The sequence below is a fragment of the Rousettus aegyptiacus genome, unplaced genomic scaffold (assembly GCF_014176215.1).
Source record: "Rousettus aegyptiacus isolate mRouAeg1 unplaced genomic scaffold, mRouAeg1.p scaffold_m13_p_6, whole genome shotgun sequence".
In the NCBI taxonomy this organism is placed as follows: domain Eukaryota; kingdom Metazoa; phylum Chordata; class Mammalia; order Chiroptera; family Pteropodidae; genus Rousettus; species Rousettus aegyptiacus.
The window spans coordinates 87,035,469-87,062,208 of record NW_023416309.1 but is presented as its reverse complement, the minus strand read 5'-3'; the positions used below and the strand labels follow the sequence as shown (position 1 = coordinate 87,062,208).

The 26,740-nt window shown below is 33.7% G+C and overlaps 1 protein-coding gene across 10 annotated transcripts in view; it reads right to left on the bottom strand.

The window, feature by feature from the left end:
* The window catches only part of BCAS3 (BCAS3 microtubule associated cell migration factor), a 508,191-nt gene that overhangs the window by 217,003 nt on the left and 264,448 nt on the right, over window positions 1-26,740 (bottom strand). For 9 of the 10 annotated variants that reach the window (XM_016143369.2, XM_036222219.1, XM_016143368.2 and 6 more), the window contains one exon: window positions 26,186-26,283. In XM_016143369.2, coding sequence (XP_015998855.1) covers window positions 26,186-26,283 — 98 coding nt within the window. Of the gene's footprint in view, window positions 1-17,810; window positions 21,521-26,185; window positions 26,284-26,740 lie in introns of those variants that run through there. The other variant, XM_016143372.2, reaches the window with a different exon arrangement.

The window sequence follows — 26,740 nt, the reverse complement described above, 5'->3', positions numbered from 1 at the left end:
AATTTAAGGAGGTGACAAAAAGATATAGAATAGAAATCTATATATTAAAAGAGTCTTATGAGATTTATCGACCAATTGCAATGTATAGGTCTTCTTTGGAACATGATTTTTTTAAATGAGATAATCAGGGAATTTAATATGGATTAGAAATTTGATATTAAAAAATTATTATTAATTTTTTCAGGCATAATGCTTTGCTTATAAAATGTCATTTTTTCGAGATATGTATTGAAATATACATAGATGAAATAGACTGATGTCTGAAGTTTGCTTCAAAATAATCTGGCAAGGTAGTGGGGTAAGATATAAAACTAGTTTGGCCATTAGTTGTTAACTGTTGATGCTACATGACTTTTAGGTGTTCAGTATGCTATTCTTTCTATGTTTGAATGTATATGAAATTTTTTATAATAAGGAGTCAGAGAGCACATGTGTGTGTGTGCATATGCATGCATGTGCGCGTGCGTGCGCGCGCGTGTGCACGCGCACGCACACACACACACACAGAAATTGATAATAATAAGTACAGATAATTCTTTTGAGGAGCCATGCTTTAACAGAAAGGAAATAATGGGTCAGCAGGTGATACTACTTTTAAAACAGAGTTCAGGTTCATCTTTATTAAACATCTATTCTGTGTGAAGCCATATCAATGTTAGCAAATGTTAGCAATTGTTGAATCTAGTGAGAATGTTTAAATATTTGCTGCATTATATATTTAAATTTTCTATAAGTTAGAAATTTTTCTTAATACAAAGTTTTGAAGTGCTTGCTCATTATCAAGTTAAAAAATTATCTCAATAATTCTTCCCTGTTTATATTTTCAAATGAAATTTAATCAATGCTCAAAATCCACTGGTATTTTGATTGGGATTGTATTGAATTAAATTTGAAATACTTGCAATTTTTATAATATTCAGTTTCTTTATTCAGAAATATGATATATTGTTAATTTACTCAAATAATCTCTCTCACTCTGAATATTTTCATGGTTTTCTTTATATTGGTTTTCCATTTTTCTTCTTAGGGTTATTCCTGAGTATTTTGTGTTTTCTGGTACTATAACAAGTACAAATTTTTAAAGAATTAGATCATCATCTAATTAGTTTTAATAATTTATAGAAATAGTATGAATGTTTTGCATATTTACCATGTATCTGATCAGTATAATCAGTTCTTTCAAAGTTGATGCTCTTAGTCTACAGCTATGCCACCCTGAACGTGCCCGATCTCATCTAATCTCAGAAGCTAAGCAGTGTCAAGCCTGGTTAGTACTTGGATGGGCGACTAGGAATAGTACCAGGAATATCAGGTCTGTAGGCATTAAAAAAAATTTTTTTTTTAATTTTTAGAACAAGTTGATGCTCTTGAATTTTTTAGATCAAAAAATTAAACTGTCTGCAAACGATGATTCTGTAATTATATCTCTTCTTCATGTTTTATATATTACTGCATTATTTGGAATCTTCAGAGTTACTGTATAATAATGGTCATGGCATGATTGCCTTTCTCCTGATTTAATGTGGAATGCCCACAGTATTCCACATTAAATATAATGCTGGTGTTTGGTTTAAGATCGCTATTCTTCATTACGTAAAGAACCTATCTTTCTACTTCAACATCTCAGAATAATAAATCTCATAAGTAAATGCTGAATGTTAACAAATACCTTTCAGCATCTAGTGAGATTATCATCTATTCTTATTGAACCAGTTAATATTATATATTACAACAACAGAATTTCTAATAAAGGTTAAATCACATTCAGTCATAGTAGACGATTCTCTTATTGTAATATTCAATTGTAAAATTCAAATGTAAGATGGATATATAGGTCTTTTTTGTATGTTATATTTCTTTAGTTCTACTCATTCATTTTTAAAATCACCTCTTATAGATTAGAAAAATCTTGTCCTCAATAGGTGTTAAAAAGTTCCTGAATGTTAATGCTATTTATTATGAAATAGGGAAAGGCAAGAGGCCATAGCATGCAAGCACAAAGGTGAGATAATGGCTTCCACATCACTTAACTGTCAGCCTTACTTAGTGTGAAGTGTATCTAGAGACACCCAACCAAGCAACCATTTAGAAATATATAGAATATTAAAGTAATTGACAAACACAAGCACTGCCAACTTTTAAAAGATAATTTAAAGACCACATATGCTGTTTTTGTTTTGGATTTTCTTTTTCTTTTTCTTTTTGGAATGTCAATAGAAATAAGAAAGCCAGGTTAGAAATAAATAAAACAAATGACATATATTTCAAATAGTAGCACCAGAATCCTGAGAAGTTAGTCCCTAATTTTGGTAAATGTTATTGAACATTCCACAGCTCATTGGAGTCCTTAGATTAGTACTAGTTTGCAAAAGATCTAAGAGTGCAATGGAACCTATACCGTGACCTGGAAAAACTAAATGCTTTAGTTTTGGGGATAGATTCTTGATTTTATAAGATTTACTGAATCCCTAAGTAATAAAACTTCAATTGCAAGATTACAAAGAAATTAAATAGAGACAGAAACTTAAGTCACCCTACCACATGAGAGACAATACCAGCTTACTGAGGTAGGTGCTCTTCCTCTCACTCTTTCTATAGAGACCAGATCCAAAGAAGCCTGAGTTTGAGATCTCTGCGGGTTTACTGGTAAGGTCTCTAACAGAAGAGATTAGTCTACAAACTTTATTTGTGAAAGAATGAAGAAGCTAGAGAAAAAGAGATGGAGAGGAAGCAAAGTTGTGGCCATATTTAGCAAGGCCCAAGATTGGACACACATAGCCAATCTCAGACTCAGTTAAGGAACAGTCTACGGCCATCACTGTTTCAATGTTTTTCTTACCCAGTTTTTTACAACATGTTTGAAAAAGAAAAACAGCGTTGGCAAACTTTAACTTACTTTAATAAACACAAAATGTCTAGCTTGGTTTTAAACTTGTGCAATACTGAACACGATGCTCTAAAATATTGGTAAAGAAAAAGGAAGAAATGAAAAATTCAAATATATCTATCATTACAGTATGGCTTTCAAAGTCTAAAATATTCACTATCTGGTTCTTTAGAGAGAAAGCTTCTTGACTCCTGATATTGGAAAAAATCAGGGACAAATTGTTCACTTATATGTTATTTTTTTTTACATACATACAGACAGACACATACATTTTTGCTGAAAGATTTGAGTAAGTTGCACAAATTAATACCAGTTAAGGGAAAATGAGTAGGTGTACATTTCTCCAGCTAAGTACAAACAAAAACCCTAGACATTCTACATGAAACGAACATAATAAGACTCTGAAAGGTGGAGAAAAAAGTTTCTGTCTCATAAGTTGCCCCTTTCCTATTCCTTTGCTAGAGACATCAGGCTTTTGCTCAGGTTGTGTGTGTGTGTGTGTGTGTGTGTGTGCGCGCGCGCGCGTGCGCGCACGTGCGCGCGCGTGTGTCTTTGTCCACTGGCATTTCCAAGTGGCTGGCTTCTTCAACTCCAACACTGAGATAGTTGAGGCAAAAAGAAAACCCAAGGATTTCATGCTCCTTGTGTTATTCTTTGTGTCCTGAAAGTCCTAGCAAAGGAATAGGAAAGCGGTAACCTCACAATACATAAACTTAAAAAAAAAAAAAAAATTAACTGCTTCACTCTAGCAGGCAAAAAAACTGTGGCTCTATCACCACCCAGGCCAGCAAAGGCCATGTGGAGCCTAGACTTCTACCCTTGTGAGGCTGTAACAAGATGCCCAACAGCCCTACTTCGGTAGTGTTAGAGAAGCCTAAGCGGGGAGTGAGGACCTTAATTCCTGCCAGCTGTCATCAAGAACCACCCTAAAACACATACACAATGTTAATGCAGAACAAATAGAAGCTTGGACTTCCGCCCTAACCTGGCAGTAGAGAGGTATCCCTGCTCCTCCCACCTCAGGTGCTGTCAGAGGAAGCCTAGGGGAAATCCAGGGCTTTTGTAATCATCCAGAAGTAATGGGGCCATCTACTGTACTGTCAGTGGAGACCAGATAAGGAGCTGGAACTCCGAAGTCTGCCCTTTAGCAACCTAACCTTGGGTGGCAACCCTGGCCAAGCAAGACTTCTACTTCCACCTGGCAGAAGCCAGGAGGAACATCCCATCTCCCCTGCCATCTTGGTGTCCAACGAAACCAGTTAAAACAAAAGGTTTAAATCCTAGAAAAATGCCCAGGTTTCAGTTGAAAATCATCTGACATGCCAAGGACCAGGAAGATAACGATGAAAAAAAGACAATCGATAGATGCCAACACCAAGATGATAAAGATGTTAAAATTATTTGACAAAGGTTTTTAAAATGCCATGATAAAAATGTTTCAAAGAACAAGTATAAACCTTCTAGAAATGAATGAAAAAATAGAATGCCTCAGAAACAGAAACTCTTAGAAAAGAAGTAGAAGATATAACAAAGAATCAAATGGAAATTTTGCAACTCAAAAATACAATGAACAAAATTAAAAGTTCAGTGGATGGGTTCAAATAGCAGAATGGAGGGAGAATGGAAAATCAGAAAGCTGTAGAACAATAGAAATGACCAAATCTAAACAACATGGAGAAAACAGACTTAAAAAATTAACAGAATCTCAGAGATCTGTAGGATTATTTTTAAAAGTCTAATATTGGGGTCATAATGGGTCTGGAAGGAGAGGAAAAGCGGTTAGGGCTGAAAAAGCATTTGAGAAAATAATGGATAAAAACTCTTTCAGGAGACATAAATCTACACATTAAAGAAGCTGCATGAACCCCAAATGGGATACTCCCAAAGAAACACATGAAAAGACATATCATAATGAAACTTCTGCAAACTGACAAAGAAAAATTCTTCAAGACAGGCTAAGAAAAATGACACTTCAGCTACAGGGGAAAAACATTTCAAAAAGCATGGAAGCTAGAAGAAAGTGATGCAATATTTTTTTCAGTATTTAAAGAAAAAAAATTGCCAATCTTGAATCTTTTACCCAGAGAAAATATCTTTTAGAATGAAGAGAAAATCAAGACATTCTCAGATAAACAAAAAGAGAATTTGTTGCCAGAAGACTTATTTTAAAAGAATGTCTAAAGGAAGTTCTCCTAACAGAAAGAAAATTAAAGAAGGAACTTTGGGACATTATAAAGAACATGTAAACAAAAATATGAGTAAATAGGCTTTCCTTCTCCTCTAGGGTTTTCTAAATCATGTTAAGAGTTGAAGCAAAAATTGTAAATATCACTGATGTGGTTCTAAATATTTATAAATTTTTAAGATAATTATATTACAAATAGGAAGGGCAAAAGGAAGAAAGGCTTCGCTCTAGTTTGATGACACAAGTAGACTGTAAGTTATGTAGAATATAATACACCCAGAGCAACCACTAATAAAGCTATATAAAGTGGTATAATAAAAAATACTACAAATATATCAAAATAGAATTTTATAGAATGTTCCAGGAACCCATAGAAAGGCAAAGAAAACAAAGAAACAAAAAACATAAATAGAAACATTTTTTGAATGGCAGACTTAACCCCTAACATGTAAGTAAGTACAGTCAATGCAAATGGTCTACAAATACCAAATAACAGACAGAAAAACAGAGAATTAAAAAACAAGACTCAACTATATGCTATCTATAAGAAAGTCATTTCAAACATAATATACAGAGGTTGAAAGTAAAACATTAGAAAAAGATCTTCAAATCAATGAAAATAGGAAAACTCCAAAAGATAATGCTAAAAGGCTCATTAACATTTTATTAATGTTCAATCTCATAAGTAATTAATTAAGTTAAAATTATTTACCCCCAAATAAAACTTCTTTATTCTTATTCCTTTTTCTGGTAACATATATAAGAAAATTTGCTATTTCAACCATATATTCTTACATTTTCTAAAACAGAAGTATAATTGAAATATGACATTAGTTTCAGGTATAAAACTTGATTCAATATATGTATATATTGTGAAATAACCATGCAGTTATAAATATTTTTTATTTTTATGAGAACTTGTACGATCTACCCTCTTAGCAATTTTTTTTAGCAACTTTTAAGTACACAACAAATACAGTATTATTAATTATAGTCACCATGCTGTACGTTACATCCTCAGAATTTATATTAACTGGAAGTTTGTACCTTTGAACAGCTTAACCCATTTCTCACACCTCCCATTCTGCTGCCTCTGTTCTCTGTATCTATGAGTTCTTTCTTTCTTTTTTTTTTTTCAAAGATTCCACTTATAAATAAGATCACATAGTATTTGTCTCTGACTTATTTTGCTTGGTGTAATGTCCTTAAAATCTACCCACGTTGTTGTGAGTGGCAGGATTTTTTTCTTTTTCATGACTGAATATTTCATTTACATACACATACCACATTTTCTTCGTTCTTCCATTGATGGACATTTAGGTTGTTTCCATGTCTCGGCTATTGTAAATAATGCTGCACTGAATGTGGGGATGCAAATATCTTTTTGAGTTCGTGTTTTTATTTCCTACAGATAAATATCTAAACGTGGAATTGTTGGATTATGTGGTAGTTCCATATTCAATTTTTTCAGAAACTTCTGTTTTCTACAGTGGTTGAAACAATTTACATTCCACAATTCCAATTTACAATGTACAAGGGCTCCCTTTCCTCCACATCCTTGCCAACACTTGTTATTTTTCTCTTTGAAAACAGTCATTCTAACAGGTAGAAGGTGATGTTTCATTGTGGTTTCAATGTGCATTTCCCTAATGATTAGTGAGGTTGAGCACCTGTTCATGTACCTGTTAGCCATTTATATGTCTTCTGTAGAAAATATCTCTTTAGATCCTCTGCCCATTTTTTCATTGAATTGTTTCTTATTGGGTTATACAAGTTCTTTATATATTTTGGACACTAATTCCTTGTCAGATATATAATTTGCAAACATTTGCTCCCATTTCATAGGTTACTTTTTCATTTTTTTAATGGTTTCTTTTGCTTTAGGGAAGCTTTTCAGTATGCTTATTTTTGCTTTTGTCATCTTTATTTTGGTATCAAATCCGAAATATCCCAGCTTTCTGCCTATATATTCTTCTAGGAGTGTTATGGTTTCAGGTCTTGCATTCAAGATTTTAATCCATTTTGATTTGATTTTTTGTGGGGTGTAAGATAGTGGTCCAGTGCTCCAAATGCCATTTATTAGAGAGACTATCCTTTCCTCATTGTATATTCTTTGTTCATTTGTTGTAATTAATTGATTGTATACATGTGGTGTACTTCTGGGCTATTCTATTCTATTTATCTATTTTTATGCTAATACTATAGTTTTGATTATAGCTTTGTAATATAGTTTGAAATCAGGAAGTGTAGTACCTCCAGCTTTGTTCTTCTTCCTTAACATTGCTTTGGCTATTTGAGGTCTTTTGTGGTTCCACACAAATTTTAGGATTGTTTATTCTATTTCAGTGAAAAATGCCATTGGAATTTTGATAGGATTGTATTGAGTCTGTAGATTACTTTGCATAGTAGGAATACTTTAACAATATTAAATCTTCCAATCCATGAGCGTGGAATGTATTTCCATTTATTTGTGTCTTCTCCCATTCTTTCATCAACGTCTTATAGTTTTCAGTGGACTGGTCTTTCATCCCCCTGGTTAAATTTATACCTAGATATTTCATTCTTTTTAATGAAATTGTAAATGGAATTGTTTCCTTAATTCATCTTTCTGAGATTTCATTATTAGTGTATAGAAACACAAGGATTTTTGTATATTGCCTTTGTATTCTGCAATATTCTGCAACTTTACTGAATTCATTTGATAGTTCTAACATTGTTTTGGCGGCGCCTTTAGGATTTTCTACATATAATATCATGTCATTTGAATATAATGACAGTTTTACTTCCTTCTTCATTTGAAAGTCTTCTATTTCTTTGTCTTGACTAATTGCCCTGGCTAAGACTTCCGATACTATGTTGAATAAAAGTGGTGAGAGTGGACATCCTTGTCTTGTTCCTGATAGTGAAGGAAAATCATCTTTTCACCACTGGATATGATATTAGCTGTGGTCTTGTCATATATGGCCTTTATTATGTTACGGTGTGTCCCTCTATGCCCACTTTGTTGAGAATTTTTATTATAAATAAATGGCGAAGTCTGTTAAAAGCTTTTTTTTGCATCTATGATTACATAATCTATCCTTCATTTTGTTAACATGGTGTACCCCACTGATTAATTTGCTGATGTCAAACCATCCTAGCATCCTTGGAATAAATTCCACTTGATCACGGTATATGATCCTCTTGATATATTGTTGAATTGGGTTTGTTGATATTTTACTGAGGATTTTTGCGCCTATGTTCATCAGAGATATTGGCCTGTAAGTTTCCTTCCTTGTAGTGTCCTTGTCTGGTTTTAGTATCAGGGTAATGCTGGCCTTGTAAAAGTAATTAGAAAGTGTTCCTTCTCCTCCTATTTTTTAGAAGGGTTTGAGAAGAATTGGTATTAATTCTTCTTTAAATGTTGGGAAACATAATGTATATGAATTTTATTTATTCTTAATTAGAATGGTAAAAAATTAGAAACCAAAAAGGTTAACAGAAGACTAGACAAATAAATGATTCAGAAACTATAACCATTCAAATATCTATGTTTTAAAAAATATTTAATGAGTTGAAAGAAATCGGCTGATCATATTAGGAATTGAGAAGTTACGAGTAATTATATTTGTAGAACAAAATTAGCTTTTAATTTTTATTCTTTATGCTTTTCTGTAGTTTCAAATGTTTTAGGAAGATCATAAACATATAAGCAGGACAAACTTAAATAAAACACCAATAAGTGACAATAAATTCGACCAATTTCTGTCTCTCCTTTTCCTTTCCAAACTGAACTAAACTAACTGAACAAACTGAACAGTACTAAAGTCTTCCCACTTTACTCTTTTTTTTTTTTTTTTTCCCTTTTCTCTCCAACACCGAAAGGAAGAAGTATAAGAATTCTGTAGGTTTTTCCTCTGGTGTCAGCACAGTCATGGCTTTTCACAGATCTGGTTTTCTAGCCACACTCTACTTAACTTTTATTAAAAACCTCACAAATGAAACGAGGCTCCTCCTAAGTCTTTCTGTGATCATTTTGTTTAAAGAAATTAAAGATCGGAGGAAAACAAAGTCCATGTTTGGGGGTAAACCACGTGGGTGGAAAACTGGGCTGGTGCAAAGCCGTTTTTCAAAGTGCTATGCCCTGCGGCAGAGTAGTTTTCAATAAACATAAGTAGGGAATATTTAAATAGCACCCAATTTACTTTTTATTCTCATAAAAAAGGGAGGGATGAAAGAGTGGAGGTGCATATATGGCTCCATTAAAAGCCACAGCTGAGCCAATACCACGGAGGAAACCCATGGAGGTTACCTGAAGTACATGTTATACAGCTTGTAATAATAAAAAAATTTCACAACTTTTCCTCTTCTTGGCCATGCCTAGACGTATGATATAATCCGGGACCCTACTGAAGGATGTTGCTTACTGAGGCCAGGAAATCCTTAGGTTTCTACAGTGGTTCCCTGTGCGCCCACCAGAAATTAAGATCTGATGGGCTTACGTTAAGAGTGCTCTGCCCCAGGGCAAAACAAAACCTGAGATAAAAGTTTTAAGTATTATTTTTATGGAGAGGGCAAATATTTTTCACTTCACTAAAGCGTTCAGACACCTTGGGAAAAAAATGAAGATGCTTAACAAAATCCTTTAATGAAGCAGGAACAGATTGGGCAATGCAGAGAATCACTCACACGGTGACATGTAATACCCGATTTGGAGCTCTAGGCATTGACATAGATCCTAAGTAAATGAGATCGTGATTTGATCCAATAAATGATGAAGTATGAAATTAAGTGCACATTTGAAAAGCACAGATCTCAATCCTCCAAGGTTGCTTGACATAGTAATTATTGATGTTCCAAAGCATTTGTCCTATGTTTTACAAAGAAATAGTCAAAAACAAGCCTGCAGTATTTTGTTCTAACTCCCATTTCCACTGAAAAAGTTTCTTTTAAATAACAGCAGAAAAGTGTGTCTTGGTTATTCCTTGGTCAGTGATTTGTCTCCTGGAAGCCTGGAATTATGCTTAAAGCTCTCAACATCACTGCCAACACGAGAGTGTGGGTGGGGAGGTGGAGTGGGACATGAAGCCCACCCAACTCCTGGAAATTTTAAAGAAATGACAAAACTTTCCAAGAGAAATAGTCATTTGGGTAAATGAAACCATTTGTAACTTTAGAGGATTTTTTTTTTCTTTCTCTCCAACATATCATAAAAAAATCCACAGTGTGCTCTAATAAGCTATAAAGCTTTGGTTTAAAGAAGGGTCAACAAGAGCTATAACCACTAATGTCATATTAGAAGAAGGAAGAGTGGAGGACAGTGACGCCCCAACACTTTCATGATCCCAGTGAAAAAAGTCTCACGCAGGCTAAAAACTGCCAAATCTATGCCAAGAGGAAGTTTTATAGCCGAGCTAAAATCTTCTGTGCATATAAGGAGTGTTATAAAAATAATGACATATTCAGCATCCTTGGGAGACTCTCACTTACAGATATAAAAGAGAATTGCCAAAATGGGATGCTAGAAGCTACGAGGGAGACAATGATAGATCAAGACAAAGTCAAAAATAAATGTAAACAGCCAGACTAACATGCTCAGGAGAATGATGCTCCTGTGGCAAACCAAATGGCTCCATTTCTTCATCTTTTGTAGGCTGATCAAGCTATATTTACATGCAAAAACAAATCTGACTAAAGTCAAATCCATTTGGAAAGAACTATTTTGAGGTTCTTTTTTAAAGAGGTTAAGTTTGAGGAGTTAATTCCTGTTCTGTAATCTCCACCCAAAACCCCATGAAATGGTTAAATTTCAGTTCAGTATAGAAGTCTTATTTCTCAGTAAGCCACAGTGATGACTGACTACTTTTTCCTTAAAAGACTGTCAGAGCTGCCTCAGAATACTATGAATGTTTCCAAATAGTACAGAATCACAGATTTTAGATTCAACAGGTTCTCTGAACATCCAATATATCACACTTATTGTAGAAATCAACTGAGGATCAGGAATCGTCAACTGTTAAAAACAAAAAGTGGAAGAACTGAATGGTAGAGAAGAAAGGGGTGGGATAATAATTGCTAGGATTTAGATCATTGCCTGAAATATCAGAATCTAATCTATTGTAATACATCCTCAAAGAGAATCGCATATTAGTTAAGAATACAAGATCTAGAGTTAGATTGCCTGGCCTCAAGCAGGGACCTACCACTTCTCTAAGTCTGTTTCTTTAGTTATAAACGAGGACAATAGTATGACCATTCTCAGTAGGGTGGTCATGAGGAATAAACATAACACACGTAAAGAACAAAACAAAAACTATCGGATACAGTAAAAGCTATTATTATTATTTGGAAATAAAGTAACAAAAAGAGAATTAACATTTAACGAGTCCTAGTTATGTACCTGAACTGCAGCTAGAAGTTACATAAATGTCGTATCTATTAATTTTCACAACATAGGAGACAGGTGCTTTTTATACTCTTTTTTAAGGACAAAGAGACTCAAAGTCACATACCTGGTCAGCTACGGAAATAGAAATCAACCTTCATTTGACCACAAAGTCTTTGTACTTCTACTATACACCTGTCTATTCTAAAAATGCATTTATCAAAAATGTTTTTAATAAAGATCTATATAAAAACGTTCATGACAAAGAAATTCAGATGGCACTGTCAAAGTGGGAAGTACTATAGTGTACATAATTTCTCTGAGCCATAGCTCCTTATTCTGAAAAAAGGTAATTAGAACAATACCTTGACCTCATAGGATTTTTGTGAAGACTAAACAGGGTAATTCATGGGAAATGCTTAGTACAATGCATTAAGAAATGAAATGTTACTAAAACCCACTAATATTCATTATATATAAAATTTAAAATGTAGCACAAAAACCGTATAGACTGCATATAACACAAGACTTACATGCAGAGATGTTAAATATCCAATTTATTTCCTTTTAATTCTATAACTTTTCCAGAACACATAGTGTAGTTATATTTCCTTCATAAAGAAGCACATAATTCAAAATTATATTAATTGACATTAATTTTCATGATTACAACCTCAAAATAATTGTCAGCTAAGATCATCTAATTTGCATGTAACTATTTTTGTCAATGTTAATGGTACTCTATTCATTGAGGTTCTTTAGAAACTTTTTTTTTTATTTCTAAAACCATTTGTTAAAAATAGACCAAAATTAACCACAGTATTCATTCTTGAAACCAGTGTTAAAATAAACTACAGTGAAAATTCTGCCATCACTAGCAGGAGCTGACAGAAGTATCACCCCAGAGCCTTTAATTTATTAATATTTTAATCATAGCAACCAAATAGAAGGTAAAATTTGGTTACCATTTTGCAGATGAAAAAACAGAGGACTAAAACGGACTACTTAAAGACCCCAGAGGCTCTGAGCACTAATGGACAAAAAAAAAACTAAGCAAAAACATTTATCTCTCAGGTACACTTTCACATCTTAGCTTTTCTTTCTAAGTTTATTGAAAACCTAAATATTATTCAAAATTTGAGGGGAGGAGGTATTTCTGAGTAAACTATATAAAAAAAAAAAAGGAAAAAAGGCAGAATAATTTTAGCATGTGAAAACACAAGTCCAGTGAATGGGATTTGAACAGTTCCTACAAGTTTCAAAGCAGCTAAGAACTCTTAGATCTTTATAGTAATAAATATTGTAGTGTGCAAAGGTCCACTGGGAATCCCCACTCATATGTTATGCCATGACAGAAGATCATGGTGTCAGGTCCATTTAGTATCAGGGCATTTTTGGCTTCTTTTGTGCTTTAATCCATATTTTGAAAAAGCAATTAACAATATTTTTAAGAGAAATATAATCACTTTGCCTCCCTCTCTTAGCCCCCAAGTATAAACTAAATTGTGAGTTTCAAACACTAGTATTCCTTTAGTTTGCATTTTCCCACAAGTAGATGGAAAAGAAATGTGACCTTGGGCAATCACCAAAGTGTGAACTAAAGAGTGAACGCCTTTTTCAGCTTGGGAAAACACTACTTGATTTAATAGTGGCTTTTCTAGCTGAAAATAAATGTTTACTGCTTAAAGGTAAGAGTCTCTTTGCGAACTGCAGGATGACCTAGGTGAGCCATGAAAACAAGAGTTTTCGATCATTAACACCTCATCAACGAGGTTTTTTGCCAGTGGCCCCTTAAAATAGAGGTGCTGCTCAAAAGAGTCAAGGTGCTATTTTGTGACTTCTATGACACACTGTTTATGATAGCATATGATATAAAAAATAAATAAGGATAGTTCCTAGGTCAGATACACACCCTGCTGCTTACCTGCTTATTACAGAAACAAAATTAAGGTAGGCTACTGTGGCCAAGGTGCTGTTCAACATCCTGGAAAAAATGAAGGTTTCACAGATTCACATCTTTGCTTGACCACCTACTAACTATGTGACAATAAACAAGTTATTTAACATCCCTCAACCTCAGTTTCTACATTTGTATAAACAAACAAACGAGCAATAATAACCTGCAATGGTAACCTGTCAAATTAGGAAAAAATCTGTTAGGTGTCAAAAGGAAATTTTCATTCATGTTTCATGTGAATAATACATGCCCGTGTTCTAAAAGCCTACAGTGAAAACAAAGTCTCCTTCTCACTTCTGTTCCCAAGCCACTCAGTTCCCTTCCTAGGAGGCAACTACTGTGCCTGGCCAAATGCAAAAAATTTGGTTTCAATATTCCATGCTGAAATGTTGAATTCATTAACATTTATTGAGTGCCCATTACGTGTCAGAACCATTCAGGGTGCTGTGCGGAGTACAAAGATGAGTTCACGGTCTAGAATGGGAAATGGTTCCCAACTAACTTTAATATGAGGTGATAAACACAACAGTAAAAGTTTAAGAACAGAGAGTAAAGTAATTAATTTAATCAATGGGGGTGTATTGGAATAAAAAGTAAAATTAAGAACAGGTTTCAAGGCAAATGGAAAGTTTCAGGCACCATACCAAAATTTGACTAAGGTCTCTCCGTGTTAGGCCCTCTGATTCAGGATTTGGGACCCTACCATGGCTATAAAAACTCAAATTAGTGATATTTACTCAGAGCTAAAATTTTCTGACATTGGAAAAGTCAGCTTGATAGGAGAATGTTAAAGGGATTACTGTGGATGCTCTAAGTGTCCTCTTTAGGTAGAGAGACAGAGAAGGGTTAGTCTTTTCTCTTTCCAATGCAAACATACTTGATTTGGAAATTATATTATCGAAGACGGGATTACTAACTGAGGAGTTCAATTAAAGTTTCAAGTGCAGCTTTTGTTTTTTCCTACAATCTTAATACTGAGCATTTATAGAATAACTGTAGTCTTTCCAATATTCTTAGAACACCAAAATAAGACAGGTTTAAGTTTCAAGATACCATGTCTCATAGGGCTGCCTAGAGCAGAGGTACAAGTCACCGAACTGCAAAGGCATTACCTAAATGGTGGCAATGCTTCAACAAAACTTTTTGGCTTAATAGAACTTTGATCAGATCTTTATGTGCCAATATCTGGGGCTCATGTATAAGATGGGCTAGCTTAAAAGAAAGCCCCCCAAAATACATACAGTGATATGTCCGAACGTTAGTTTAGTATGATCAGAAGACAAAATCAAGTCCACACCCTTCAGTGGAAGTTTGCCAGGCTTGACCATAGGTCCCAGAAAGCAGAAATTTGCTACAATTAATACTTTATAAAGATAACCATAAAACACAAATGTACATGCTTGCCTAATAAGACAAAAGACAGTTGAGTTGAGGATCACAATTCCTTATTTTTATTATCTGGTTATGTAAAAGCTACCAAAGATGAGAAACATACTACCTAAACATAATACTGCTTTTAAAAAACGACATAAAGATCATTTGAAATGCTCTGCAAAATATTTCAACTCATCTCACAGTTTACCAAGGGCCTAAGCAAATAATCATCATAAGCAGAACAACCCTATTAAAGGCTTCTCGGTCAAGATTATGTTTTCCAGGTTTACATAAGGTAATAGAGATATAAAGATGCAACATTATTAAATTTTAATCATGGTATATTTAAAGCCTTATTTTTATCATAAATCAATAATGTAACAAATATTGATTATCTGCTCTGTGGCAGATACCAGTAGCAGGCATGTAGCAGTACAAGGACAGCTCTGTTCTCAAAAAGCCCTTTGGTGCAAGGCATTACTTTTACTCTCTTTTTCAAGGCATCCTACTCATAGGGTAATCCAGTAATAATACCATCCAGAGGTATCTTAAGCCAAATAATAGAGCAATCAGGATCCACATCTACTGTTAAATCATTTTCTGCCTGCATTTTTACTATTTTCAGGTGGCAAATTAATCTCAATCACAATATATTTAAATGCTCTGGTGCATATAGTGGCTTAGGAATTCCTACCAGTGTCATCTCCTACTGATTATTGCCCATGGGTCATGGATGCCATTAATATATGCTAATCCAATTTCTTCATTCAGCATACATTTAGCGTTAGGAAAAGAGCAAACTTTAATGTGTTATTATTTAAAGCTGCACTTAAATCCAAGTATTTGGATCAATGAAAAAAATCTGTATTTTAATATTTCAAAAAATCCCAATCACAAGGTGCATAACATTGAAGTCACAACTTTTGTGGGGTATCAGGATAGTATCAGAGGTGAGATTTAAACTTCAACACCCCAAATCCTAAAGATGCAATGTTCTAATCCTATAAGAATACCCTGTTCTGTGATTATAATGATAGCCTTTTAAATACTGTTAAGTATGGAAAGAGGGACAAAGCCTCTATTTTTTCTTTCTCCATTCACAACTTAGCCCCAAAGTTCTGAATATAAGCATTTTCTGTAACAAGTTACCTTTATAATGTCCAGATAATTATAGGTTCAGTTCAAGAACTCTAGACCATATTGATTACATCTCTATGCAAAAAGGACCCTCCAGCACTTTGTATCCACTATAACAGGGACGGCTTTTAAGTATCTGTGACACTAAGAATTTTCTGTCCTATCAATGCCAGCAATGGAAAGCCAATGACCAGTCAGGCCTGTCAGTTGTTGCCTGAAGCAATTTGGACAAGCTGGGAATTCATCATACTGGAACTTCATCTGCCAGCTGCATTCACACATTTTCACCACCTGAATAGTTGATTCTCATCAACTCCCACATGGCTCATTTCAGCATACAGTGTTTTGAAATGAATATTTGATCAGGCAGGGTAAAAAGAGGTTTGGACTTATCTGAGGTGTCACCATAATGCACTTTAAGTAGTTCTAAGTATCAGGAGCTAGGTGTTCTGGGTCCCGCTCTTTGCGTATTTCTGAAATGGACCGGTGATCCTAATTAAAAATGATTAAACGAGAGGAGCAATGTGAAAACACCTAGCACAGTGTTGGGCACATAGTTGTTTATCAACAAATACTTGTTTCCCATATCTTTCACCTTTAAAAATATATATATATAGATACACACACACACATATATATCTCCATCCTGAAGATTTCTCATAGACCATTAGGAGATAGGGATCTCATACTGCTAAAGAAACTAAAACAAACAAACAAAAACCTTAATTTTGTTAAAATTCTAAACCCTAACCCAAATATGAACCTAAGAAATAAAGAAACATAGTAGGCTTACTAAAATTACTTCATGATTTTTAGATTTTAACAGCTTGACTCTTCTGATATGTCTAGCTATAGTCTTCTTCATTTTATCCTACTTAGGGTACATTGAGCTCTTTGAAACTGGGAGTTGATATCTTCCAATTAATTTTGGAAAATTCTCAGCCCTTCATTTATTTCTTTTGCCCTATTCTCTCCTTCTTGTCATCCACGTATAACAATCACACATAAATTAGACAGTTTAATATTATCCCCACACTTCTCACACTGAGTTCTGTTTAATTTTATTATTTTCTTCTCTTTGCTTCAGTTTTGCTAATTTTTGACTTGTTTTGAGTATCTGATCCTTTCCTCTACTGCATTCAGTCAGTTGTTAAGCCTATTTAATAAATTATTTAAGATATTATATTTTTCAGTTTTAGAATGTCAGTTTGGTTCTTTTACGGATATTGTCCATCTTTTCCTCATTCAATATAAGGAAGTAAGTATTCCAATATAATAATGATACAATATATGAATGTAGGTTTTCAATGAATAAAAGTAAATCTAACATTATAGTTAATAATGAAATATTAAACACTTCCCTCTGAAATCAAGAAGACAAGAATGTTCAATATCATCATTTCTATTCAACACTGTATTGGAGGTCTAACAAGTATAAGAAGGTGAAAAAGAAAGAAAGGGTATGAAGATTGGAAAGAAATAAAACCATCTTTATTTGCAGATAACATGATTGCAGAGTAGAAATTCAAAGAAATCTACTAGAATTAATACATGAATTTAGAAAGGTTTCTGGATACTAGTTTAACAAACAAAAAAATTACTGTATTCTATAAAAAAATGAAAAATGAAATAAAATACACTATATTAGCATCACAACAGCAAATAATTGAAATAAATTTTACAAAATATGTATAATACTTCTACATTGAAACCTAACAAATATGAGGAGAAATTAAAGAAGTCTAAATAAATGGATAACTATAAAAGGCTCACATATTATATGAGTCAATATTTATAAGATGTCAATTCTCCCAAATTTGATCAACAGATTCAATGGAATCACATTCAAATCTCATCTAAACTTATATATATATATATATATATATATATATATATATATATATATTTAATGTATCTGTGTATGTGCGTGAGGGCATATACATCAGTGGTTTCCAACATTTTTTTGAATCAAGACCCCTATGTGCTCTTAAAAATTGAGCACTCCAAGAGCTTTGGTTTATGTGCTCTTATCTATCAACACTGAAAACATTTATCAATTAGCTCATTAAAAAACAGCAATAAGAAACTCTTCATGTATTAAAATAAATGAGATTTTTATTTAAAAGTTCCAAACTAAAACATAATGAGAAGAGTGATTATTTTTACTTTTGGGAGGACAAACTTTATAATAGACAACACGTAGATTCTCATATCAGCTTATGCATTCAATTTGTTGTGATTTGTTGTTTAGTTTAAGTATGTAAAGACAAGTTGGCCTCACTCACACAATATAATTGGAAAAGGATGGAACATATTCAGATTCTGAGCCTTTTTTGATTCTGGGGATATTCTTTGATATGACACCTGACAAGTTTGTTGCAGTCATATCTAAAGCCATATCAATTAACTTTGTACTCTGTTGTATTAAAAATCCTTTTTTTCTACCTTACCCTTGGAACAAGTCTATTGCCCATACACAGTTCTGCAATATCAAAAAATTGGTCATTTGGAAAATACTGCAGCTTTTCCAAATTTTGATTTATTTTATCACACAATATAAAAACATCACACTAGTTAATATCACCACATATCTTATCAAAATATCTTTAAATATTGGGAGCCTATAGATACATGTGAACACAAGGTTTCCGAATTTCTAGTTTTCAATTGAAGACTAGAATTTTCTCACTGGTAATATTTGAAGGGACAGGCTTACTTTGATTATTTTTGAGAAAATTTCAGCCAAATACCTATGTCTGAATAAACATAATTTGTCAGTTGTTCTTTGAAGTAAAATAATATTCCATGAAAACAGTTGCTAGGTCAATTCGCAAGGAACATACAAGTGCACTTCCTCAGGAAAGCTATTATGCATTAATTCCGTGGTGACACAAAGAATGTTTAAAAGAAGTACACAATCATCAAAATTTAATAAAGGTAATTTGTTAAATTTCAATTTTTAAAAAATTTTATAATTTATTAAAATTATTGATTTTTACCGTATAAAAGACATTCTTAAGAATTATAGCTTTAAAAAAAAAAACCTGTGAGTGAGTAGCATTGGCTACAAGCACAGTTTGGTGCCTCTGTTTTTACTATGCTAAGGTGCCACCAGTTTTATCTACCATTGCTTCTTTACCATCTGTACTAAAGGTGAACACAGTATTTTTTAAAAGGCAAATAATGGCTTCGTATTATTATTAAAATAATTTTCATTCACAGGGACCTTGAAAGTACCTTGGGGACTTCCAGAGGTTTGTGGACCACACCGAGAACCACTTGTTTGTCTATATGTGTGCATGGAGATGTAAGGAGCCTAGAATAGCCAAGATACACATGATAAACAAAAGTAGTGACAGTAAACTGTTAGACATAGAAACTTACTAAACTTACAAAACATATATCAATGAAACAGAACAGAGAATCCCAGGAAAATATATTTTTTAAAGACATTAATGAAATTCACTGGGGGAAAGGCATATCTTTCTGATAAATAGTGCTGGAGCAACTGGATATCTATCTGTATGAAAGAAACTCAGCATTGATCCTTACTTTATATCATACATAATAAAAAATCATTTGAAAAGGATCACAGACCTAAATGCAAAGGCCAAAACTATACAATTACTAGAGAAAAGTATCACTTCAAGATAGGGAGAAAGGGACATTTTTTGTGTGCTAAACATAAAAGGAAAAACAATGGAAAAACTGGACTTCTGCTGTCAAAAACACCAATAAGTAAGTGAAAATGCAATAAACTGAAAGAAAATATTTGCAAAATATGACAAAGACCTACATCCATAATACTTTAAATGCCTCTGAAATTCAATAAAGACAATAGACCCGATAAAAAATGGTAAAAGACTTTTAAGTTCATTACAAAAGAAGACATCCGAATGACCAGTAAGTATATCAAGGTGCTCAATATCAGTATTTATCAGAGAAAAGCAAATTAAAACCATAGTTTATAATCACTAGAATGGCTCATAGATTGCTATTAAGAATGAAAAATAGTATAGTTTTGGAATTCTTTCTTGACAGCTCCTTATAAAATTAAATACGTGCCTACCTTGTGAGACAATTGTTCCAGTCCTAGGTATATGTCCAAAAGAGATAAATGTATTATGTCAAAAAAAAAAAAGAAAGAAAGAAAGAAAAGAAAAAAAGACTTGTACAGGAAAGTTTAAAGCAGCTTTATTCATAATAAGCCCAAAACTGAAAACAACAGTATAATGGACACACAAACTGTGTTATATTTGTAGTGTACTACGATGCTAAAAAAAAAAAAAAAAAAAAAAAAAAAAAAGAACTAGTGATAGCGACACATGTAACACATGGATGAAGTTCAAAAACATTAAGTTGAGTAAAAAAAGCCCGACACAAAAAGAGTAGGTAGAGAATGATTTCATTTACATGAAGTTTAATACAGATAAAGCTAATGTATAATGATCAAAGTCAGGATGGTAATCTCTAGGTCAAAGGTAGTACTGACTGGAAGAGGGCATAGAGATCTTTCTGGAATGATAGATATTTTCTAATTTTGATCTGAGTGGTGATTATGCGGGTGTAAAACTTCATCAAGCTGTATGATTAAGATACACATATTTTTGCTACATGTAAATTACATTGTTTAAAAAATTCTTCAAAGGTGATCCGAAGTACAAATTTATGAAGTTTTCAAGTTGGAAGGGAATTTGGAAATAACCTACTTCAATTCCCTCATTTTATGGAAGAAAGCCTTGGGTTTTGAAGCAGTTTGCCAAGCAGGTAGTTAAAGGCAGAGCTGAGACTGGAATCAAAGATTCAAAGGATACTGGTCACTATTCTTTCCACTACACTCGGCTTCCAAAACAAGGCTTTTCCTGGGTCTAATTATTTTCACTTTGATTATTTGCTTTAGCTTTTCTCTGACAGTTTTCAACAATATCCAGGGGAATATTGTGAGCTCTGGTTCTGACTAGTTGCCCGGGTGAGGTCTCAGGCTGCTTTTTAATTGCTCACTGGGCTTCCATATTCAATGGAGAGAGGCTCTTTTGTTTGTTTCTAAGCTTATAGATGACACCTATAAGCATAAGCCTCTCAGGCTCTTGGACACAATTTAAAATAGTGTGGCACTAACAGTTTGACACTAATGTCACTAAGACAAATGGAATTCCCGGTTCAGACTTAAACAAATGCTAATACTGCCCCCAATATTGTCCCTCTGCCACCACAGTCTCAGGCAACAGACTACATAAACAGTCCAGCCTTGTACTAAAAATGTAGTAATAAAGGTACAAAAAAGAAAACTTGGGTCTTTTGCCCAAAAAGTCCCATGTAAATATGTGGTGTATCAACAGTGGGGAGAATTCCATCAATTCCTCCTCAAAATGCTTAGGAAAGACTTAAAGTCATGTCAAGGACTTGGTGCTTGCAATAGAGAAAGCAAAGGCAAGGTTTTAGTTGACACAAAGATTTATTCAAAGAAGCAATGTGTCATCAGAAAAAACTTTCCCAACAGCTTCTTCTACTTCTGTTTACAGTTTCTTCATCTTCAAGTGGGGCAATCATTTGTTTCTTAATTGTGCTGAGCTAAATTTTTCCACATTGTTAACTTGAATTTCATCTTCTAACATCCTATAAATATTAGAAACAAGAATGAGAGGAATATTTAAATCAGGAGAGAGATGTGGCCAGCACTTTTCTGATGGGCAAATCAGGTCTTTTCCCTATGTTCTTAATGGCTAAAACTTATTTTTAATTCTACATAGACAGTAGGTGTTTATTAGATGAGAGATGAAATAGTCAATAAACTTCCTCATTTCTAACAAAAAAAAAGCCAAGATTAATATGAGTTTGATTATTTACTAACTGTTTCATGTATAAATAGTGTCAAAATAAAATTACTGACCTCCTTTTTCCCCCTCTGAGGGACTGTTCACAGGTCAGGACTAAGCCTTCTTTTAATTTCACCCTCATCCATAATCCTCTTACTGATCCCGCATAGGCTTTGAATACCCAAGGTACAAGAATGCCTGCAGTTTTCGACACCTTATAATTACAAAGACTATCTGGAACTCTATTAAATGAAAACCGCATAATTTATTCAAAGAAATATTTCAATATTTCTAAAGAACTTTATATCCTTTATATTTGAGAACTACTTTAGGCAATAATTTGAACACATCCCTGCCCAAAAAGGTGAAATCGATTTTTGCATAGGAAATCTTAAATTCTTTTACAAATGCAGCAGAATGAATAGGTAGTTAAACATGACCTGTTTCAGCAAAAGTTCAAGACTATGATTATAACGTCATGGCTTCTGTCACTCAGCTATAGATTTAGAATCATGGAGCGAAGTGACCTCATCATGATAGACTGAAAGATGTTTCTTACAAATCTCTTTGCCTCTTACCACCAGCATCTCTTGTGTCTCTGATGGCTTTAAGATACCATGATGAAATTTGTACAGCAAAAATAATATTTCTCTTGAGTCAAGAACAGCAACGAATACCAATTCTGCAACTCTGTCGCTATTTATTGAGATGCTTGCTGTAACACACTAAATACATTATGTACCAAAGCCTGCTCTAAAAGTATAGAAACTCATTTTACTTATCTGTCACAATTTTCTTTCTCCTACTGTTACCTTCCTTAGGAATGTATATAAATGTCGCTCCCACCACTTCTAACGCTTTTCTCTAAAAAATGTTTACTTTAGTAGAGTTTGACAAAGATGTCTGCTCTTCCTATGAGCCAGGCATGAGTTTGTCTTTAAATCTCAGTTGTTTTTTGAGTTCTTTCTTGGTAAACATCAATTTCTCTAGTTCAAACTACAAACCAATACAAACAAATTTAGGATAAACCAGATCTTTCTAGGTTCTTTGTGGGGGTAACTCAAAAGCAACTACAGTTGCTATTGAGTTATCCAACAGGCACAGGCTTCAAGTCTTGGAACAAGAACATGAGTCACCAATGTGGGAAACAAAGTTAGAAAAGACACTGACAGCTGTCTTCAGAAGTCCTACACCTTTATCAAAAGAGGGATACATGTTGTAAGGGACAAATGATGGGAAGAAATTCTTAGACACCTATTCAAAAAGAATGTATGGAGGGGAAAAAAAAGATAAGTAATTCATGCAGTGCTTTGGATAGAAATACTGTCTATAATTCAGAGACATTGATGTTAATTAGATGAACACAGGAAAAATGGTGCAGTTCCTTCAAATCCCATTTTTTTCTCGGTTGCTTGTATGTAAGGGTAAAAATCCAATAAAGTCCATATTTCCATTATGTTCTTCTCCTTAGTCAACAAAGTTCAATTACCTAATTCGAAATCTTAAGTATGATAATGTCTTTTGAATAACCAACGAGCAGATGAAACATGTTATGGGAATAACACCTACTGATAAAGCAGCTACACATCTTCTGAGTCTAAAATACCCTGATTTATATAGAGATGCAAAAAGCTAGTTCATAGGTATCTCAAGGTATAAAATTTATGCCATACCTAAATCACCTAAGTCAATAAATAAAAAACACATTTTAAGAAATGTGTTCTATGTGAAAGAATGAAGCACAGATACACTAAATGATCAAGAAATTGTGAAAAAAAAATTTCTTGGAAAAAGCAGCACAACTCTCTACTGATCTTTTAGTTTCAACAGAACAACATTGCCAGATTAACACATAGATATCAAAACACAACATGCACGCCCAAGGTTTAAATAAAATATTTTCACTTTGAAAACTGTTACAATTGTCAAAAGATTTAATCATACCACAATAAATTTTTAAATTCTATAGCTTTGAAAAGTAATTGCATGAAAAATAATTATATCACCACTAGTTTAGAAAGACAGAGCAGGAGTTGTCACTATGAAATGTGCCACAGGAACAATAAAAAGATGTTATATTTAGTCATATAAATTGCTTGAAGGTAAGACAAAAGCAATGAAGCCTCATCAGAGGAGGTGCCACATTGGTCAGCTCTCTAAGTAAAAGCAATCGAAACTCCAAATAAGTATATTCATAACATGCAGCTGACTCCAATGCCTGGGCCATAATCAAAGAAGCACTTCCTGGTTCAGGAGCAATTACAAACATTTATTAGACTCTTTTTAATAGAAGAATCCAAAAACAGAATTTTCCCATAAATTTCTTTTCATAAAGAATCCAAACCATTTAGCCTCCATCATGTTACATATCAATAGAAAAGTAAGTCTGTTACATCAGTGGTCCTATCAGATAAAACAGACAAAGTTTCCCCAACAAAACATTTTTTTGCTCAAAAAAATACATGGAACAAGAGGGGTCCAAACCATTTGAGAAGCAGAGGAATATTCTTAAAAGTCTGGTTCTTCATCTATGGGGTTTCTTTAGCTCTAATTTAGAGAAAGCAGCACACACATTTCATTGTTCTGGCTGTCTTTCAGAAGGAACTATGGTTTTTTGGAATAAAAACAGTCCTAGAAAAATAACAATTTTGTCACCAAGAAGTTCTTTCTCTACTCAAAAGATTGGTGCTTTCAGGCAGAGGCTCAGAGCAGGACAGTATCCTAGAAATTCCTACGATCTGTCTCTGATGGAAACGAAAGCAAGTCAAAGGCAAAGATCTAATTCCTTATTCAAACACCAACTTCAAAACTCTTCTGCAACAGAGTTAAACAAAACTATGGTTGTAATAGTTCACTGATGTTCCTCTCTGTGGCAAGACAACTTTACAGAGTACTAAAACTGAGATAGTGCTACACGATAAACATGGAGTATTACTGCAGACTACGGCATTGAATGTGGCAATTTTTAATAACATATACGGTAACTGCTTTAGTGACATGCATTTCACTTGACTGGTAGCTAGTCACTTGACTCTAAAATATTAATAACATGGCAGTTTAAGAATGTTAAAACAAAAACAACAACAAAGGCTATAATCTTGAATGAAATACTTTAAGTTAAAATGCAACATTTCCAGGATTCTCAATTGTAAATGATAATTCCAGATGAGCAGGATCTGTTGGCGTTCTCAGAGTGAAACTATCAGGAAGATTTATTGTTTAAGTCACCTATCTCAATATCTCATTCAATGCAGGGAAGCAAGAATAGAGACTTGGCACATTTCTGTGCCTGTTTCCAGGGGACAACCATGTGTTGCCAAGTTAAAGCAGAGGGACAAGTATGAGTCCTCTAAAGTAAGAGTCTACATTAAAAATGAAGGCATAGCCCTGGATGTGGACAGCTCAATCAGACACAAGATGCCTTCCACAGACAAAAAAGAGGAAGAAGAAGAAGAAAGCTAAGAAAATATACAAAGACCATTAACTTTCAAACTTCAAAATCCATCTAGAGATAGAATCAGAAACAGAAGCTTTGGTCTTTTAAAAGTGACCTTCACAAATCAGTTTTGTGTTTGTTTCCATTTTCTTTCACAGTTTAAGCCTCAATCAAATCAGCAGTCTCTAGGGATTTTGAAATTGCTATAGATTAAAATCCTCTCTGACTCAACTGCCAAGTATTTAATAATTCTACTTGTAAGAAACTTTTTTTTTATATGAAATCCTGCTCTATACTATCTTCAGATGCTTCACAGTTGTGTCATAATATAAAGCATCACTGTCATTATATTCGTTATCACTGTAGAGATGAAAAAAATTATTACAAACAGTTCTATTATTTGGCAGGACTGGCAGATAACTGTTTTTACAATACAAATGTAGAAACTATCACCTACAAAAACAGAGATCTACTTTGAGGCACTAATGATACATATTCATGGCTTGGTTCCAAGAATGGGGAGTTAATAACTATGATAGATAGACTAGAGTTAAGTTAATGAATTTCTAAACTTTATGCTTTCAATAATAAAATCATTTAAGCCATAGCATTTGGACTCTCTATTTCCACAGATCAGGCACTTTGATACTCAACAGGTTGAGAAAATTGAATCCATATATTGTATTTACGTTCTCTGTCAAGGTTGCTTCTCTACATTTGAGAGATCAAAGGCAAAGCAGTCATCAACGCTGTAGCGTTCAATACTGTGTTCATTACACTTAATCAAGTGCCAACTCCACGGCATCATTCACCAACCTGAACAATATTTAAATGCGTGGCATTGTTTAGCAACAAAAGTAGGCACAGTACTGTTTACACACATACACAAACACACACACAATCCACAAATAAAACAAAACTAAACAAACAAAAGGTGGCAGAAAAATATATAATTTTTTATATTGTGCGAGAAAAGAAATTAAAAAGGCACAAAACTACCCAATAAGCATTTTGGAGGTGTTTTTCTACCTGAGGCAGCATCAATCACGGTAGAAAGTCCCCTTCGATCAGAGACTGGACGGGATGACCCTGGCATGCTGACTGGGTCAGAGCGGACCGGCTGGATCCTGTAATGCAATTTAATTTAATTCACATATGTTACTGGCATCAAAACTGTCACTGGCTACAACAGACCTTAAATCAGAAATGCTGGAGTAGCTCAATCCATTAAAGAACCATTCATTCTAAAATAAGACAAACAGGGGAACTGCAGTCCCTAATTCTTGCACAAGTCTAAAGTACTGCAAACATTCTCTACGCTCCAATCTCTTCTTCTCTTTGTATGTTATTCAACTGATTTTAAGTAACGGATTGAAAAGCCGATATTAATTTAAAAGAAATAAATTAAGAAGAATGAGAAACAAAATACTTTATACTGAAACCTTTGGCATTTGCAAGAAACAAACATGAAGAATTTTGAAAATCCTCTAATTCATGATAGTGCCTTAGCTAGCAACGCCTTCCATGAAAGGCAGCAATACAAGATACAAATTTTTTAGTAACTCCCTTAAAATCCTCAATGAT